Source organism: Centruroides vittatus, unplaced genomic scaffold, assembly GCF_030686945.1.
Source record: "Centruroides vittatus isolate TY-2023 unplaced genomic scaffold, ASM3068694v2 contig_329, whole genome shotgun sequence".
Taxonomy (NCBI): domain Eukaryota; kingdom Metazoa; phylum Arthropoda; class Arachnida; order Scorpiones; family Buthidae; genus Centruroides; species Centruroides vittatus.
Window position 1 is genome coordinate 761,392 of NW_027122113.1, and position 20,089 is coordinate 781,480.

Consider the following 20,089-nt stretch of genomic DNA (forward strand, 5'->3'; position numbering starts at 1 on the left):
TGACAAATCTTGTGAACTATTGAATATTTTTATCCTTATCTTTGAAATTATCGATTTGTTCACAAAATACATTTTATACAATTTTTTCCGAATTTTTAGGCAATAAAATTTGTTCTTAAGACAATTTTAAAAAAAGCATGGCCTCTATCCTGACTTATCCTATGTATATAGTACTTATTTCTATGTACTGTTTAGTACTATACATACAGTCCTATACTATATTAGATCTACTACAATTTTTCAGTTCAGACACACACACGCACACACACACACACATTATATATTTATATATATGGGTGTGTATGAAATTATCCAGTGAAATGAAAAATATATAGATAGGAAGATTATTCAATAAAATGAAAAACTGTATTAAATTCTGATTGCATCATATCAAAATAAGAATTGTTCATACGAAAGACTTGGTTGAATAAATTAAGAATTTATGACAGTTTCGAAGAAACATTTTTGTAGAAAGTGCAGATCAATAGAAATAAAAGAAAAGGTTTGAACGCATACTAAACGATGTAAATTACCTCATTGGATATTCTAATGGAGAATTTCAGAGATAGAATGGAAATATCTGCAATAAATAATGGAATGAAATCTGATAAACACGTTATTAGACCAATATATATAGGTCCTTTAATGAATTTACAAAATTTTCAGAAGTTTTCAAGCTTTCTTAGAATATTTATTTATTCGAATCTAGAAGTGAAGGAAATAAAAATTTTGGAAATAAAGAAAAAAATTAATTTAAAAATATTAAAGAATAAGAATATTTGAGAGATTTAAAATTTTATTGCATTTGATCAATAAATAGAATAAAATATATTTGTATCTAATAGATTTGATTCACAGGATGAAATTTTAATATAAAATATTTTATGAATAATTTCTCTCTTCGAAAGAATTTTTGTTGAAGTGTCCCGTATTATATAAATCTTACTTTAATTTATTTTTCGATTTTTAGTTAATTTTAATGCTTTAATTAAAAAATTATTAGTTTAACAATTCTACAAAGAGCGAATAATGATAATAATAATTTCAAAATTCTTTTTTATATAACTTCTTGACATTATTTAAACAAAGGATTAATGCAAACTTTCCAAATTTAAAATAAAGATTAATTTAATTACACGATTACAAAATTAAAAGATAAATTTCGCGAAATTGGAAAAAGGTTAATAAATAGTAACGAAAAATGCTGCAAAAAGAAGATATAAATTATGAAAAGGAGAGGAAACATTTTATCAAAGTAAAACAATTTAAAAATATAGCGTGTGCCATTGGAAATATTTACATGAACATTTCAAAAATTTATTACACGAGCTGAATGGCATATTGTATAAATTAGAACGGTTTCGCATCGATTTTGAGGATTATGATGGATAAAACGAAAATGATTTAAGTTTTACGGTATTTCATACACTTTAAAAAATGCTTAATGTCTTCTTGCAGATACGTTTTTACTTAATTATAATAGTTAAAATGTTTATGTAGCGCTATGTGTGCTAATACACTGCTCTTTACTTCTACAAGTATTATAAGATTAAAAAAAAAGTTAATGTTAGAATAAGAATAATGCAATATCACAATACTCTTTTCGAGCAAACTTTCTTTAATTAAAATTAAAATTTTAAGTAATTAATTAATGTAGCTTTTAAAATTTTTATAAATTCATTAATATATGATATTTTTCTTCTCTTATCTACAATAGTATTTTACAATAAAAATACCGATTAAATTAATATGATGTAGTGGAAAATTTATAATTGTGTGCATCGATTTATATGTAAAATAATTGGAATAATCTTTGATGAGATTATTTCAGTAAGAGGCACTTAATATTGTCACAATTAATTACAGTATGAGTAAAATATACAGCCAATACAGATGCTGTTGGAAAAGTCGACTGTGTTATTAAAAATATTGATTTTTTCTGTATCATTCAATACCCAATTTTCTAATTGATTATATTTAATAAACAATTTTAATTCTATAGTATATATCTTATATGTAGAACACAGTAGGTAATTAATCATAGAAGAATTCGGATAGCATTGTATAACGAAGTTAACATTTTAATCATAATGGACGTATTAATGAATGTCTGTTCACAGTATTGGCCAATTAGCGTGTAATGTTCACATTCCTAAAACAATGATTATTAAAAAATTGCGTAAACAATAGATTATAACAAGAGAACTTTATAGAAAAAATTTCTAGTTGCACAATGAATGACATTCTCGGAGTTCGTTATTGAAAGGTGACCTTCCTAATCATACGACATATTTACAAACAATTAACATTAAAAATAATTTTATTCCTGATATAAACCTAATCAAAATTCAAATTCCGTTTCCTAATTTTTTTAATTGACTAAATTTCTGAAAATTGTTAACAAATCAAAATTTGCTCACTTTATTTCGGAAATATTGTACCAATTTTATTCGCAGTACTTTGTTCTGATTTTTCTGAAAAGTTATTTTAAAAATTATTAGCGTTATAAAGAACTAAATACAGTAAAATCTTCAATTATCCGAGATAATGTGGACCGATGATGCTTCGGATAACCGAAGACTCAGATAACACGAACTCCGCTCCTAGTTTAGATTAGAAATTACAAATAAAAGTTATAAAGGAATAAACATTGAAAAATATCAAATGCAACTAATTAGAAGCAGAGTTTCATCTATTACACGTGATCTATATTCTGCCAATTATACAAATCTTACAACGAACGTCCTGTACTCCAGCGAACCGGAAGTGCTGCGATTATTTCTCTCGTGCTTCCAAGATTTAGTCGAAGATTTCAAATACTTGTAGTCCATTTTGAGTTAAAAGTTAGTCATAATATGCATATATTTGAGAGTAGATATATATTTATTAAACATTTTCCTAATTTCTTTTAAATACGTTTCGTTAGACTAGTTGTTTGAGATGAAAATAATTCTTATTCCGACGGTACTAATGGCGGTGAACCCGGTTTCGTTACACGGTGGTTTTACTTTACATTCTAAAATTTACTTTTTAAATTTATACATTGTATATTTTTCCCTAAATATCTACTATTGCGTAGCAAAATAACGCAATCAATTATAAACGAACTGTCAATCTTGAGCTGAAATCCAACAAGCGCTTCTACATTCCAGCTCACGTTATTACTCAGACAAGAGTCGTGATAGGCTTCTAATACGGAATTTTTTGCGATACTGAATGCGATAAGAAACGTAAGTTGCCACTGTAAATTTAAGATATTTACGGTCCTTGTAGTACCAGAAAATAACTTCAAAAGTCTATACAACATTGGAAATTTGACAAAAGAAGCTTCAAAGTATTCAGCTTTGGTTGAATAGATAGTAGTGTTATGTTTTCAATAGTTGTGTGGAAATTTACATTTTGTATGTCGATGGCTTTTAGGGTAATTTTGAACAATTCTGCTCAAAGTTATCCCATTGTTCATTTGAATACAGTTTGATGGTTGTTCTTACCGACGCCCCCTTCTTACGTTCGAAAGCCAGTAATACAATGGAATACCGAAAGTCTTCAAGCAGTAATCGAAGAAGTCAAGAGATGTCGTATGACATATGGCCAGGCTTCATCAGGATTGGCATTCAAAGACAACTTTACATGATCGAATTTGTACAACAGGTTAGATGTTCCGAATAGAAGTCGGAAATCAGTGTTTTCAAGTCTCAAAAAAAAAAAAAAAAATTGCTTATTATGTTTTGCTGACCGCTAAATTGTTCTAAGGCATTTATTCCTCTAGGTCTTAGAAAACTGGCTTATAATTTGCTGAAGAAAATAACATTTCTAAAAAAGTCCGTCTAATTTGAAGAACTTTACGTATTCAAAAAAGAAGTCTACAGAAAAAAGCTCATAACTTGGAAATGGAAACTTCCAAGATTTCAATCACGAGGAAGAATATTTCTGCATATTTTGCAACGAAAAATACGTTACACCTTCAACGGAAGACTGAGTAATGTGCACAATGTACTGTACAGAAAATGATGGCCGTTTGAACTGTTCAGATGGACAAAGCACTTCGAGTAGATATGTCATTTTTGCAAATAATTCTTGGTTTGAAATTATCCCACAAATGCTGGGGTAAAAGCAAATATTCACCTTTCCTTCAGTTTATCGTTTTATATAACAAACGTGACAATATGTCATTGTACAGTACCGTGTACATTTACTTGGCAACAAAACCCATTAGTAGTTACTGTATTACTTTGAAATAATATCATTAGGCTGTGGGCGAATTACCGGTTAGTATTCGCAATTACCCTAACTTCCCCTAAAGGCTATTAGCGGCGTGATTCGCACCTGCCTTCTAATTATATTTTAAAATTTAAATTTCAACATTACCCTTACGAAGTAATCTAGAACGAAATATATTGTAATAAGTATCAACATTCCGAAATGGTTTAAAATAGTATATTTAACTTTATATTTTATTAAAAATATGAAAAATTAGCATGCTCTAAATTTATAATGTTTTCTTAACGAATGCAATAAATTATTGCATGTTAATTCAGCCATTTAACTTTCAAAATGCTATATTGTTTTTATACTATTAAAGAATTGGACAAAAATTCCTAATTTAGCCTAATTTGTAGGCTTAATTATTTTTTGATCACCCTGACGATATTGATTTATCAACTGGAAAATATTTTAGTTCTTGAAAGAGTCCATAATATTAAATAAAGAATATATTTAATTTTTAAATTATAACAATTCGTTCTTTTTAAATATTTTTTTCGTGATTATTGCCTGGAATAATCATGAAAATATACTATCCAGTAAGCATTGTAGTCCTAAGTTGGAGAGTGTTCTACCTTAATATTGGTTTGACGTAATGGATCTGTTCGTTTGGTTGAGATATTGCACATTTTTTCCGTCACTATGTTGATTTAAAACTAAGAAATTCTAAAAGGGGATTGTCAAATTTTACGTAATATAGTTAATATTTTGTTATACAATAGACAACGTCATCATAAATGCAAAATTTAATTGGTTGAAGTTTATTAAATTGAAGGATGATTTCTTTTTATTAGTTACTTCTTATTAAGTTATCTATTCTATTCTGATTAAACATAAGCTATATGAAATATTAGAAAATATTTATTTATTAATTTTTTAACATTATGTAAAAAATGTTTTCAAAAATTTTAGCTCTTTCTATCTTTTCCGAAATTCTCTAATCTACTGCACTGTAGTACGGTGCAAATAAGGTTGTTTTATTTTTTCCTGCTTTGCAAAGTATAATTTTATTGACTAAAGAACTTAATTGTCACAGCCAATTATACTTAATTAACTTAAGTATAATTGGCTGTGACAAGAACAACAGCCATTAGGGACACGACTCGTATTGTATTTTGTTATGTATTCAGTCTATTTCATATTATTTTCATAACTTTAAATATTAATTTGAACATTATTAAATAAAATTAAGTTATTTATAAATTCTTAATATATATATTTATTTTATTTAATATATTTAAATTTTTACAAATATGTTTATAAATTTGAATTTTAAAGAAACATTTCAAATTCAGTGTTTCCTTTAAATTCGAAAATTTTTCTTTTTGGTTTTCATAGCGATTTTCTTCGCATTGAAGTAATCTAAATGATAACGAACAATTATTTATTGTGACATCGTCACAATACCGGGCTGCAATTTTTAATTTATTTAATTTAAATTATATGCTGTACATCTAAAATTAGTAGTGGTTTGTCCCTGTACTGTACTGTACGTCGTACTTTTCCTGCTAGCAAGAGTCGTGCCGATCATCTTACTCCTTTCAGGAAAAAATTTTGAATTGAAATAACGTGACTTCCGATTTAGACTGGAAGTTTGTGTATAGTTAATCGAGGCCTTTTGCCCTAAGATTTTCATATTTAGTTACGACTGCGAACTATCTAATTTTGTTCTCGAGATTAAGGAAGGACAGACAGACAGAAACGGAATAACGACTGGGAATTTATAGGTCTACAAGTTTTTCAATTTACAGCCCAACAAAAAGTTGAATTGTTCAGAATGTCAAAAACAGAACAGTATTGGAACGTTACCTTATTCTGATTTATCTTCTTTTCATAATTATAGATGACTAGCTTCTAGTATCTATACAATTTCACATTTGAGAAATAAAAAATAATAAAGAAGGAAGTTTACATCAATGACATTTGCAAGTATGAAACAGGATCTATTATTAATCCATTAGGGAAATTTTATAAATTTATCTACAATTATTTTAAATACGAAAATATTTGTGGTAACATATAAAACACACAATCTTATTATCTCAATATATGTTCTATTTAAAGAGTATTAGAAAAGCTGGATAAAATAATAATAATAATAATAATAATAATATAAAATGATTAACCAATGAAATGGAAATAGAAGGCGTTTTCCCGCCTACTTGTATTTCTGTAACCAATGAAAAACGATAAAAACTGCAACGTTATTTTATATTCTCTATATTTAATATAAACTGACATATATAGAAGCAATTTTATTATTTATTTTATCTCTTCTGCTATCTCTCAAAATATTGATTGAATGTTTATATAACTTACTAAAAGTACGCCTACATAATACTTTTTAAATTGATGTATGAAATTTGATTGTTTTTAAATTGATTTATATCTGTAATATTGACATAGTTAAATATATTTTAAAATTAAAATATTAAAAATGTTTGAAATATTTAAAATTTAATTCGTTAGTGATCAATAAATAAATTAGGAAAGGTAGTTTACAAAGACCGAAATCATAAGAATTTAAAAGCGTTAATGAATTCTTTTAAATATAAGATAAATGATTCGAGATAAAATTTTATTTAAATAGTAAATTGAATTATACCTACAAGTATTAATATTTATAAATTTAAACTGTATTTTCTCTTGTAAATTTGATTAAAAAATCGATTACTTGGAAATATTCGGATTGATTATAATAGATATAATATCCGTGTTAATTTTTGTAATTTTAGAATACTTTAATAGTTACTAAAGGCGAATAAATCAATATTTTCATATATTTTATTATATTTTATTGAGAAATATTATGCTTTCTTTATTGTACTTAAACAAATTCAAATGTCAGAAATTATATTTCTGATATTTAATCCTGGGAACTTAAGAAAAATCCCTAGAATTTATCTTCTGAGTTATCCCTGTTTGAAATTTTTTTTATAAAAGTCATTATATCGTTTCGTTCTTTTTGATATGTACTGGTAAATGTAAGAAATTGCTTTTCAATTTAACTTGTATCATAATAAGATAAGAAAAAGGGAGAACAATAGCTAATTTATAAAAGTATCTACTAAAATAATACGTAAAAACAACAAATACAAAGAAAATAAAACATAAAAAGAACGAATTAAACAAATTTTTATGAACTTTATGAAATATTAAAAGTATTTACTTTATATAAAGATTTAAATTTATCTTGAAAAACATTAGAAATGTCAGGAAAAATTAACTACTTATTACTAAAAAAATAATAAAATTCGATTACTTGTTAAAAATTATCATAAAATCATTATATTGATTTATTTTTTACGAGAAGAATTCGATTTTAGAACATATAAATTGAAAATTATATAACTTAAAATAATAATAATTGCTTAATACTTCAACAAATTATTAACGTAATCGGATATATACATTTACAAATATAATTTTTAAAATAAGAAAAATAAAATTTAATAATTTTATTGTAGAAATAATTAAATTTTAAAAAAGAAAAAATTGCATTTTTTGGATAGTTGTATGTATGACTTTCAACTTCACTCTGAAGTTGAAAGTCATACATAAATTTTTTAATTTAGTAAATGTTCTTACACAATTCTAAAAGTTTTTTGAATTTTGTTTACACCTATTAAAAGATTTATTTTATATTTATTTTCAAGATTTAGTAAAAATATTTTAATCAAATTTAAAAATTATTATTTATTTTTTATGTTAAATACCACCTTATAAAGTAAATATTTAGAATATTTTTAAAATTATCAATATATAAATATATATCAATTAATAAATTTCATCCAGGATAAAGCATTTTTAGGGCATTGATTTTTAATTCCTTGTTAGATCATTTTAAAGAATTCGAGATGTCCTTCATAACACTTTAAACCATTTTAACTAACCTCAGGCATCACCCTTTGGTTCCTCCTTGTTTTTGACTTCAAAGAATGAATTATTATTCTCATTATCAAGATCAAAGTTCGTTCCTCTTTAGCCCTTCGATTCTCTTGATCTATCGAATACATTTAAGTTAGTTTAATTGTACTGTACTTAACACAAATTTTATTGGAGTAATTTTAACCGAGTATATTTATTCTATACGATTAAATTAAACTAAAAATGTTAGTTGAATTCTACAAAAATTCTTAAAATATTAAAGTTTAAAAAACTTACACAACCCATAATGCTTAAAACCATTCATACTGTAAAGATTTATATCGATTAAAATGTAATTTAATGATAATAACATTTAAGCTGATGACAAATAAAGATATTTTACATAATTTTTAGCGTCATAAATTAGAATTTTTCAATGTTTTTGTTGTTTTTAGAACATATTCTCCAGAGATCGCGAGCAATTTGTTGAAGAACAATTCCATTGATTAATAATTCAAAAATAACACAACTTGCACTTATTTTTACATTAAGATAATTATTATATTTGCTTTCACTTTGGGAAAAAAAATTAAAATGTATGATACAAATATTTTATGAAAATACATTTTTAAAATTAAAATTGTTTAATAAAATTTCAATAATCTTAAAAAAGAAAGAAAGAAGAAAAAAGTATCGATCTTTAACAAAACTGACTTCTTTTAAATTAAAATAAGTGTTTAAATAAGAAAATTTTCTTTAAATTCAATAAAACTGACTAAAAATTGAATTTCTTATAATAGAAATTTCGTTTTATTAAAGTAAAACGTTCGTTTTTATATATTTCAATGGACGGATATATTAATTAAAAAACTTATTTTCAGAGCATTTTTATAGTTTTTACTAATTAAATTACGAATAATTAAATTAAAAATAAGAAATTAAGTTATTTTTAAATCTTTGCTATTACTTTTTATAAAAAATAGTTTAAAAATTCTTTAACAAATAGCACTATAAATTAAAGATTGTTTCAATAACTAAGCCATAAATTTTCAAAGATTTTTATTGTTTAGATTAAAAAATGAATTTTTATTATAGATAAAAAGCACAGAATGGAACCTTAACATGTAAATTATTAATTTATTGACTCATGTTACTTCCTCGAAACTGAAGGAAGAAGATCCTGAATATAGGCCTAATAAACTGATCTTAAGTAATAAAAATTCATTTTTTTAACTTTAACGTTGTTTAAAGTATTATATTATTTAATTTTTAAAATAATTTAGTTTCATGTTACACTTAATTTATCCAGGTTATAAAGGAAATTCGTAACTTTTGACCCGATTTTTGCAAGTTAAAAAGCACTTCCTTGTTTTCTGTTCGACTTTCTCGACTCGAAAAAATTTAAGTTTTACACATTTGTCACATGAGAAACTTTGCCCTTTTTTTGATATTTGACCTTATTAATATTTCACAAAATTCTAAAGTTTTAAAGGTTATAAATTATGCGAAAGATTTTACGAGAAATTCCCATCTTAAAAATAAATCTTGAATATAGTAATCTGGAAATTCACTTGCAAATTTTAGGTATTTATTACCAAAAAATACAATTAAAGTATTTTATATCATCTTTTATATTGATTTTCTTCGAATTTTATAGAATTTTTAAAGATATTTAGCGCAGATCTGTGGGGTTTCGTTTCCGATAACCTCCAATAATCGCCTAACATGGAAAAGGAGGAAATATAAAATCTTCAGTTTTTCTCTAGTAAAAAATTTAGGTTTCTACTAACAATTTTTATGTATTTAAATGGTGTTAATGTAAATTTTTACTTTAAAATATCGTTGTTTAGAGGTATTTTATTTTAAAGAGCACTTTTATATTCATGAAAAAGTTTCTTCATCAAGTCTTTTGAAACTCAAATTTTGAAACTAATATTTGCACTTTAAAGTTTAGTTTTTTAAATATACTATACTTAAAATCCTTAAGAAATTTATTAATTTTTATATAATTTTTTTGCAATATTTATAAAATGTCATAAATTTTTATTAATAAATAACAAAAAAAAATGATCTAAAATTAATTAGATTCATTAAAAAGTAAACTTAAAACTCAATTATTTTGAAGTTAAACTTGTTAATAAATAAACAGGTTTATAAATAAATATGAGCTTACGTTTGTTATAAGATAATAAAGGAATAGTCGCGTAATTAATTAAAATAAACAATTTTAAATATAAATTTTTATAACGTAAAAAAATAAATAATATATATATATAAATATAAATAAATTTAATATGATTTAAACACGATAAATCTATATCAATTTATATTTTCAAATATATATGATTCTTAAATAAATTCATCAGCTTTGATTTTTTTTAACAATATTTAATAGACATTCTTTATTTTTATTCCCAATACATTTGATTTAAATTCAACTTAAAAAATAAATTAATAAAATTAATTTTAAGTAAAATATAAGATCTTGTAATTTTATTTTAGAGAATTCTCTTAACGTAAGATTTTATAAAATTAAAATAAAAATTTTAGAGAAGGTTAGTAAAACATTATAAACTTTTTTACTGGTGAAAAGCGGGAATGGTTTTTATATGAAAATTTTTGACTTTTATGCAAAAGTTTCAAATAGTAAAATGTTTAAATTTGATAAAATAAGAAAAAAAAAAAAAAAAAAAATCGAACGTCCTTTTAGGTTTTTGGCTGACCTTACCGTATAAACGGTAGTTAATAGTTGAATGTGTTTGAGAATGGGAGGAGTTGCTTTTGAGGTCAATGGCAGAGTAACGTGCAAGTGACGACATCACAGAGACACCCGGAAAACAGATCAGAACAGCAATGATTGCCATGAGGAGTTGCAGCGGTTTTCCCGACTTAAAGTCGGGAAGTATAGTTGTTTGTCATTATGCTATGGTAAGTTATCTTTATATATTAATTAAACGTTAAATTTTCGTTAAAATAGACTAAAATTTAGAAGAAATTTTACTCTAAAATGACTTAAAATCTCACTCAAGTTAAGTCACTTCAGAGTTGAAACTACCGTTCTTCCACGATAAAGTATGTTAAAGTGTGTTGAATTCTCGTTGGTTTTAATAGTTAGAAAGCTTTTTATACTGAAATAAGTTCGAGTTAATGTTATTTTTAGTTAAAATTTTCATCTAAATTAGGTTTAGGTCATTAGAAAAATAAGTTTTTAATGTGCTTAAAAATAGTTTTAATGTTTGGTTGCTTCTTTCGTTTCTTGTTGTTGTTGTTGTTGTTGTTGTTATTATTATTTTTTTAAAATAAAATGACAAAAATTGAATTTTCAAAATCAATTTCCTTTTATTTTTAAAATTAATTTACGTATTTATTAAATAATTTTTTTGTTATAACTTGTTTATCAGAACGTTTTCTTTTGATAATTTTAATTCTTTTTTTATTATTTTTCCCGTTATTTGCTTCATTATTTACGAAAAAATAACGAAAATAAATCAAAGTTAATGAGAAAAATTTTTTAAATTTTTTGTAGTTTATTTTTTTTTTAAATTTTTTAATTAAAAATACTGTTCTTGTATGAAAAACGCACGGTTCTATAAATTGATTTATTAATTTAAAATATTTCCAAGAGTTTTAATTATTGAAAGGAAAAAAATGCGAGAATAAAACTGTAGAAATTATATTTTAGGGAGAAAATAGATCTTTTTGAAAAAATTATTATTGTTTTACTCGGATTTTTGTTGTTTTTTTATTTTACTCTGCCCCAAGGGATTTCCTTTAAAAACATTTGATCTGTCAAAATGTCGAAAAGTAAATTTCCTGAATAAGAAAAATAAATAAAAAAAGGAAAAATATACAGGAAATGCGACCTTTACCATATTGCACATCATACATTTTTCTGTATAATCTTAGTCAAACTAGTTATGTCGCGTCGCGGCGCATCGATGTCTACTCCAACACACACACAAAAAAAAATTACTTTTTATCTCCTGCTAAAATATACACAAATTTATATTTAAAATGTAAAAATTAATTAAACGAAATGTTTTAAATATATAAAAAAAATACATTAAACAGAAAATCGGTAAATAACAGAAAATTTAATACAGGCGCAACGCCACGCGACGCGACCAAACGCGAAGCGATGCACAACAGTACAGCTGTGTATGACATTTTAACATTAATTAATTATTAAACGACTAATTTTTTATTATTTAAGAGTGTATTTTAAACAATTTTTATATAATAATGTATTATTATTTAATAAAACTTTGATTTGTTTATTTATTCATCATAAGAATAATTATATTAGCTTCAAGTTATTTAATTCCATTAAGGAATGACAAACTTTCGATAGTATGGACGATTTTTTTTATTTTTATACAATGTGATCTTATTGATATAAACTTCCGCATTAGAAAAAAATGACTAAGAATGAAACAATATAGAACAATCAGATTAAAATCAGGGAAGTTGTCACATATCTGATGGCATTAATGAGACATTTAACAGACAAATTTGGAGGATTTTGACGTATCTGTTCACAAATTTTACATCGAATCTTTCAAACAAGTTGCAAAAACAGCAAAAGAAAAGCTGACATGAAAGAAAGACGATCAAATTATATTCCCAAACGGCATTTTCCTCATACATCCTCATTGTTATGCATTACTTAAAAGAAATGCTTCCTCATTAAATACGATTTAAAAAATAAATAAAACTAGAATTAAATTTATAAAATACTCATCAATATTAACCTATAGAATACTACAATTTTAATCGTATTTAATATTTAATTATGTTTTATGTTGTCAAACTTGAATTTTCCTCCTCCTCCTCTTCCTCTTCAGAATGATTTAGTTAAGGGTTTTTTTTTTTTTGTTTTTTGTTAATTTCCGCTTATATATGGGCTTAACTTTATAAGATTTTAAGTTAAATTCGATTTTAAAGTAGTTTAAACAACTAAGAGTTAAACTGTTCTTAGGAAAGTTAATAAAATGATGCTAAAAATATACACAATATTTGGGTTTCTTGCTTGGATGAGTATATTTAATAAGAGGAGATCGATATGCGAAAAGCGAAAAGTAATATAAATTAAGTCAAATATAATATAATTCGTAAAAATTTTTAAAATAATTTTTATTATTAATGCTTAAATAATTAAAATTTTAAGTGTTTTAAAGTTGTCACAACTTTATTTGGATTTTTATATAATATATATATATATATAAATAAAAGTATTCTTTCTGCTCTAAATACGTTTCCACATTCTCAATTTTAAATGATAATTTTAGGTTTTTTAATGCAATTTGGCTGAAATTATAGGAAAAAAAACTTTCATATAAGTATATTTTTTATATATATTTTATATTTAATTTTTTATATGAGAATAAGTTTATTCATCTCTGTAATAATTTAAAATTTAAACGACCAAAAAAAAAAAACAAGCTTGAATTTATAATTAAAACATTTCATTGTTAGTCTGTCTTATGACCTCATAACTTTATTCACGTACAACAATTTGTTTAAATGAAAAAAATATTGGTCATTTAGTTTTAGGCATTGTGATAAAACAATAACCGTGTGAATGGCGCGTCTCCTGTCGCGTCGCGTCGCGTGCAACTAATATATCTCATAGTTTTATCCATTCCTGTTCTTCTGTTAAAAAAAACTAATAATAAAATAAAAAAATGCGTTAAAAATTATTTTACGAGTTTTTATACTTTTAACGAAAATGCAAAGTTGACAAATTTTTAGTATGAAGGGTTTATAGCTCAATACTCGTCACACGAGAGATGCATTGCTGCGAAGCGATACGTTTCCCATGAGACAGTATACAACTCACTGCGGAATGTCAAAAATATAACTTATTTTCACTTAATATATTTTTATTATTCTTTATCTATAAGAAAGAAATTGTATGGATGAGAGAATATATTCTAAAAATACAACGAACAAGTTTAAATAAATAAATATAAATAAATAAAAAAACAGCTGACCTGTATTAAATTTTATTTGAAAAATTCGCTAATTAGTTTTTCTGTAAAACATGTAAATATTTTATTATCATTATCTATCGATCAACAATTCTCGATAATTGTTTAAAGTGTTATCTATAAGTGTTTAAAAGAGATAGGCGCGCGATCGCGTCGCGTCGCACGTGTTTATGATTCTACCAAGCGAAGCGATCCTTGCGCCAAGTTATTTGATACGCCTAATTTTTATATTAATTTTTTTAGGGATTATCCTTTCTGGCTTTAATACTTCTAGCTGGTCGTTTACACGAAGTTGATCGAGAAGTTAGTTTTCTGCAATTAGTTTTAGGGAATTGGCTACCCAACGATACAATTACAGCGTCAAAAACAAGAGGAACAGTACAAACTGGACAAGGAAACAACGTAAAAAGCAATACGAATCAGCTGACAGCGTCTCAAAAGCAGCATTTCAATCACCTAAAGAACGATATCAAACATTTTATAAGTAAGTTTTTTTTTGTCCTCTATGTAGTTATGACCATTAATGACGCCTAATATGACGCATACCGACATCCACTTTTTCCATTATCCTATTGGTGTTATCACTTCCTGGTTTTAGATATGCCCGGAAGGAAGAATGGAAGTGATGTAGCCTTTAAGTTGTAGATCGTGTCTATTCTAACTTTTTATATTATTATAAGAAAAACATGTTAATTTTCTTATAAAATTTGCTTCTTTTAAATTCTAAATTCTAGTAAATCTTGCTGATGATGATTCACCCTTCTTGTTATAACTGTTTTAAAAAAAACAGTTGAACCATCTTTAAAAAATAGTATTATAAACTATTTGTAGTCTATATATAATAATTTTATAATGTTATTTTTACTAAAAATAACTTTTTCGCATGGATTATTTTAATTAAATTGTGGTAAATTCTGATATTAATATAAGGAAGGGTCAACCGTTCATCGGAACCGGTTTGATGCATCCGGCATGTCTGTTATATAATAGTATGATATACCGTATATTTTTGGTAATGAAAATACATTGCTATAGCTGTAAATTCATATTAAAGTAGCGTATAATCGAGTTGTCTGTTGGTGCTTCAGATCCGGGATCGCGGGTCGACTAACGTTAATGCTATTGGAATTTCAAGAAATATTATTTATAGTTGTGAATTTTCACGACTTTAACCTGTTATAAACATAATAATGATCTGATATATATCAAAATGTAAACAATAAAACGTGTAGGATTCCTTCAAACAGCTATGCTCTATCAGAAAATCTTCATGCTAGACTTGACTTCATAACTTTAAAAATGCTTTAAAAAATGTAACCAGAATTATATGATAGGCCTAGTTATTTTATATAAAAATAAACATTTTTCTATATATTTTAAAAATAAATAATCTGTGATTTAATTTTTTTTTTTAGTGGAATTATCTTCAGCTAGAACAACATTAGTTTTGAGTGTTGTATTTGTAGTCATATACATATTCAGTTGGTGGTGGATGGCATTTGCTATTAAACAGGTTCGAGAAGGGGTTTGTATATTTTACGGTCTTAAAAAATTATTGTTGCTATGAAAATTATATAATTATTTGATATTTTATAATAGGGTAACGTTTCTTTAAGAACTGTGCTCTTACTATCCGTTTTTGCTGCCGTAGATATTGCTGCTAGTGCTGGATTTATCTTGTTAAGGATTATTATGGTATTTATAATATTAAATTTACCATAAATTATTTTATTTTTTGATAAATAATTTTAAAATTTATTATTATATATATCTTTTTTTTAATCTTTAGTATATTAAAAGAGATAGGTTATATCCAAGTGATATGAGGTCTCCCAATGCTATTTTAGAACACGATCAACTTGCTGCTTATGCAGCTTTAAGATTAGTTACTCTACAGGTAATTTAAAGTAAATTTTTTTATCTGCTTATCTGTACACTTTACAAACGTGTGTATTTTATATTACAGTCAAGTTGTGCGAGTACTGATGTTCTTGTAACTATCGTTGTTGGTTTCTTAACTGTTCTCAGGGTAAGCTCATCGAGATAACTTGTTAACAACTGTTTAAATTAATGGTTTTGATATCTGTTTAATGCTATAATTAAATAATTTAAAGGTTTACAGCGTAATGTGTGTCGTTTCTTACTACAAGAAGGCGAAAAATGGAGATAGAGACTTATTCCAAAAGGGTTAATATAGACTTTTGTCGTTAAGAAGTTCTAAACTATTTTAAATACAGTATTTAACCAACTTTAATTAAAATTTTAGAAGTAACGGGAGGTTCGGAAGCTACAGAAAGGACAGGAAGTGAATCTATTAAAGATATGGATGAATATATCCCTAGACCATTACTAATCGATTAGTAAGTATTGATTATTTATATCAACGAAATTTTGAAATATTTAGAAACATTTTGGCGATTTTCAATTTAAATGAAGTCTGAGTGACGTCTCAAATACTACAGAGAATTAAGACGGTCATTTCCTCATAGTTTAATTTAATTTAGACATTTAAATAACAGGAAATCATTTCATACAGCATAAAGTGTTTACTTAACTTCAAAATAAACTGGTTTGTAAAGATTTAACTGTTTCTTGTGTAAAACTTTAATATTATTTTAATTAAGAATGTGTCTCTCTTAATGCCGATTTAAAAATATATACTTAACAGTAATTGGTTGTAGATATAGAAATTGAAACAACCAATCTTAGGATACGTTTTTATTGTATCTTACTTCTATTACAACCAACCACTTATATTTAAACTTCCTCTTATTTGATTTAATTTTCCTTTAATTTTCTAAGTTATTTACAATTTTATCATTCAAATAACTTAAAAATTATATATATATTTTCAGCAACTCTAAGAAGCATCACAGCTACAGCGGTCATCGAGGTCCGAGATCAAACACGAGTGCTACAGCATCAACAGATGGAGATGCATTAAGAGATTTAAAAATTCAAGCATCCGATATGTCCGTAGACATGCAGAAAGCTGCAGTTGCAAGTGCTACTCAAGCAATAAAATTATACACTGCAGAAAAGCATATTGCAGAAAGTATCAAGCAAGATTTCGATCAGATGTATCATCCTACTTGGCACTGCATCGTCGGAAGAAATTGGGGAAGTTGCGTCACACATTCTAAACAGTGTTACGTACGTTTAGCATATAAAGATATGACCATTATGTTGTATAGATCAACATGAATCGAATCCAACGTTAATTTATTAAATGACTACTAATTAGAGCCATCTATTTATTAAGTTAATATTTTAAAATCGGTAAATTATAATTTTAAAACACAATTTTTTATAAGCTACAGAGGAGAAATGCCGCTATTTTAAACAGAGTTAATAACTTTTAAACAAGATGAAAGGACAACTTTGCTGAAGTGATACAAGTAGCAGCAAGGTCAAGAATCTCAGAGTAAAAGTACGACTTTTAATTGTTTATTTTCTTTTTATTAAAGTTAAATCTTGAATGCGATTTTAAGATATAGAAAACCGGATCGACAGCCTTTTAATATTTCAATACAACTGCAATGTCTCTATATTCAAAGCTCGTTTCTTTTATGGAGAATGCGACGATTCACATGAGGCTCTTATATATGTTTATGCATCATGTTGAGTTTTTCAGCATGAAACGAGGAATTTCATATCGTTAAATAAAGCAAAACAAGTCGATATAAGTGAGTTTTCCGTGATGGAAGATCGGTAGTTAAGAGTTTTGTAACAGTAAATATATCGATATATATTTGTATAATGAAATATAATAATGAGTTATTTGTAAATAGGAATATAGTATATAAATAATAAATAATTTTTTTGATAATTCTTGTTATTATTTGTTGACAACTGTATACCGACTGATATTGATACTGATTGAAGAAACCTTAAAAGTTTTTCATTCATAAAGCTGATTTAAATATAATTAAATCAGTTAAAAGTAATTTGATTTTTTAATTTTGTCAAATTTTTAAGGTTTCTGTATACTTAACCAAATTATTTATAAAATAGATTACTGTCGTAGTCAAATTAAAATCACTTGAAAAGCTTCATTAAGTTTTCGTGATAAATATTTCAACTTTTCATATATTAAATTGTAAATATAATATATTTACTTAAAAAATACAAAGATAAATCGTTGCGCTTTAAAATACTTGATTCATTCCTCCCTTTGACATGAAGTCCAGTTAAAATGCTAATTTTTGGTTACGCTATTGTTATGTAGTGAATTAAATTTCAAACTAGAAAAAAATCTAAGAAATATTTAAAATTTTTAAAATATATCGCAACACTGTTTAATATTTATGATTAATTTCTTATAAATAATAAACTTGTCTTATTTGCTGATATTTTCATTTAAAAAAAAAAATTGTTAAAACATGCAGACACATTGAACTTCATGTTATAATATTAAAATTTATACAATTTACATAATTTTAAAACGTTAAAATATAATTTAATGTAATATTAAAACTCGTAACAGCTTGAATTTGCTATTTATCCAAAAAAAGTTATTGAACTTTAAAATTTTTTTTAATAAAATATTTGCAGAAATAAAAATTTTAATTATTATATCTTTATAATATTGGTTTTGATTAAATCTTAGTTTTTTTCATTCGTAAGGTTTTTTGACTGCATAAGGAAAAGCCTTAAATAAGTACACGAAACAGATTTGTCAAAGCCAAGTTCACAAAATGATATTGTCCCGTTTTATCTGATAAATTATAAAAACAAGAATATCAAAATTATCTAAAAAAAAAAAAAAAATTAAAGACATAAATAATAAAATTATTGAAGTATTGAAAATCATTAAAATTTTTTAACATAGTAAATGTATACAGTACAATAGTGCAGTACCAATATGTTCCTGGTATATCAGGAAAATTAAATTGAGATTTAAAAAATTTTGCTTAAGTTTTTTTAAACTTCTTGATAAACACTTTGTTTAATAAAACATTCTTTAATTATTTAATTAATCTGAAAGAATATTTAATGTCTGAATTGATTAGAAAAATAAAATTCAATTACAGCAAGTTCTCGATATCGTCGATAGGTTTTTAACGCGATAACGCGAAATCGAAATTTTTCATAGGTTAATTAATATAAACAAGATATTATTCTAATTGGATCGTGATTGCAATCTTCGGTATTTATTTCCCACTTCATAAAATCTGTGTTTATAAAAAAGTCAACAACAATAATTGCAAATGATTTCATACGCGCTGTACTTGAATTTTCCTCGAAGACGTTGTAACGAAACGACGTTAAATGAAGACTTACTGTATATTCTACACTCATTAACAAATAAGTTATACACCCAGATATAATTGTCCGAATATTGCACAATTCGGCATACAGCTTTGTCTTAGTCAGATATGTAAATGATTACAGTTATGATCAGATTGCATTCCGGGTAATACCAACAGATTGCCTTAAAATCTCTATCCTAGTACCCTATAAAAGGGCTCACAGAGCCTTCAGAATTTTAAGAATACCTTTCTAGTAATATCTTAGTAATTGAATAAGACAAATTCAGAATATTTTGTATAATGTTGTTTGGAAGTTTTCTGAACATAACTGAAAGATTTTGAGAAAGACTGCACGATTAAGCTGACGGAAGCAGAATACTCATTTCACCATTTTGTCTGTCATCTAGATCGTTCTGGCCTGACTGTGAGAACATGTTGGAGCAATTGATACACGAGTGCCCACATACTCGATAGGCAACCAAGAAAGGTCACCAGGAGAGATAACGGCGTCTTTGTCCACCAACCAAAGACAGGTGGGAGCTTCGCTACAGAACCTTGTCTCTTCCCTTACCATTGGCATATAACTAGTAGGCAAATTTGCATGCACGGTAGCCACTGTGTATCCTGCCATTATTACTCCGACTTCGTTAGCTTCATTTGCAATGATACCGAGATAGTTGTTATTTAATGCGTTAAGGCAATGCAATATACTGGCAG

General features: G+C 25.7%; 1 protein-coding gene across 2 annotated transcripts; it reads left to right on the plus strand.

Moving 5' to 3' along the window:
• The first annotated feature begins 10,813 nt into the window (after nucleotides 1-10,813).
• Nucleotides 10,814-17,908, plus strand: LOC136973835 (uncharacterized). Of its 2 annotated transcripts, none has more exons than XM_067268616.1 (9): nucleotides 10,814-11,058; nucleotides 14,364-14,604; nucleotides 15,536-15,645; nucleotides 15,720-15,815; nucleotides 15,910-16,017; nucleotides 16,087-16,149; nucleotides 16,235-16,307; nucleotides 16,387-16,480; nucleotides 16,976-17,908. In XM_067268616.1, exons 1-9 carry the CDS (start codon nucleotides 10,984-10,986, stop codon nucleotides 17,322-17,324), a joined length of 1,209 nt encoding a protein of 402 aa, XP_067124717.1. In that variant the 5' UTR covers nucleotides 10,814-10,983; the 3' UTR covers nucleotides 17,325-17,908. The 2 variants fall into 2 exon arrangements, with proteins under 2 accessions (XP_067124717.1, XP_067124718.1); XM_067268617.1 differs by having other exon boundaries at nucleotides 15,536-15,633.
• Nucleotides 17,909-20,089: the final 2,181 nt, after the last annotated feature.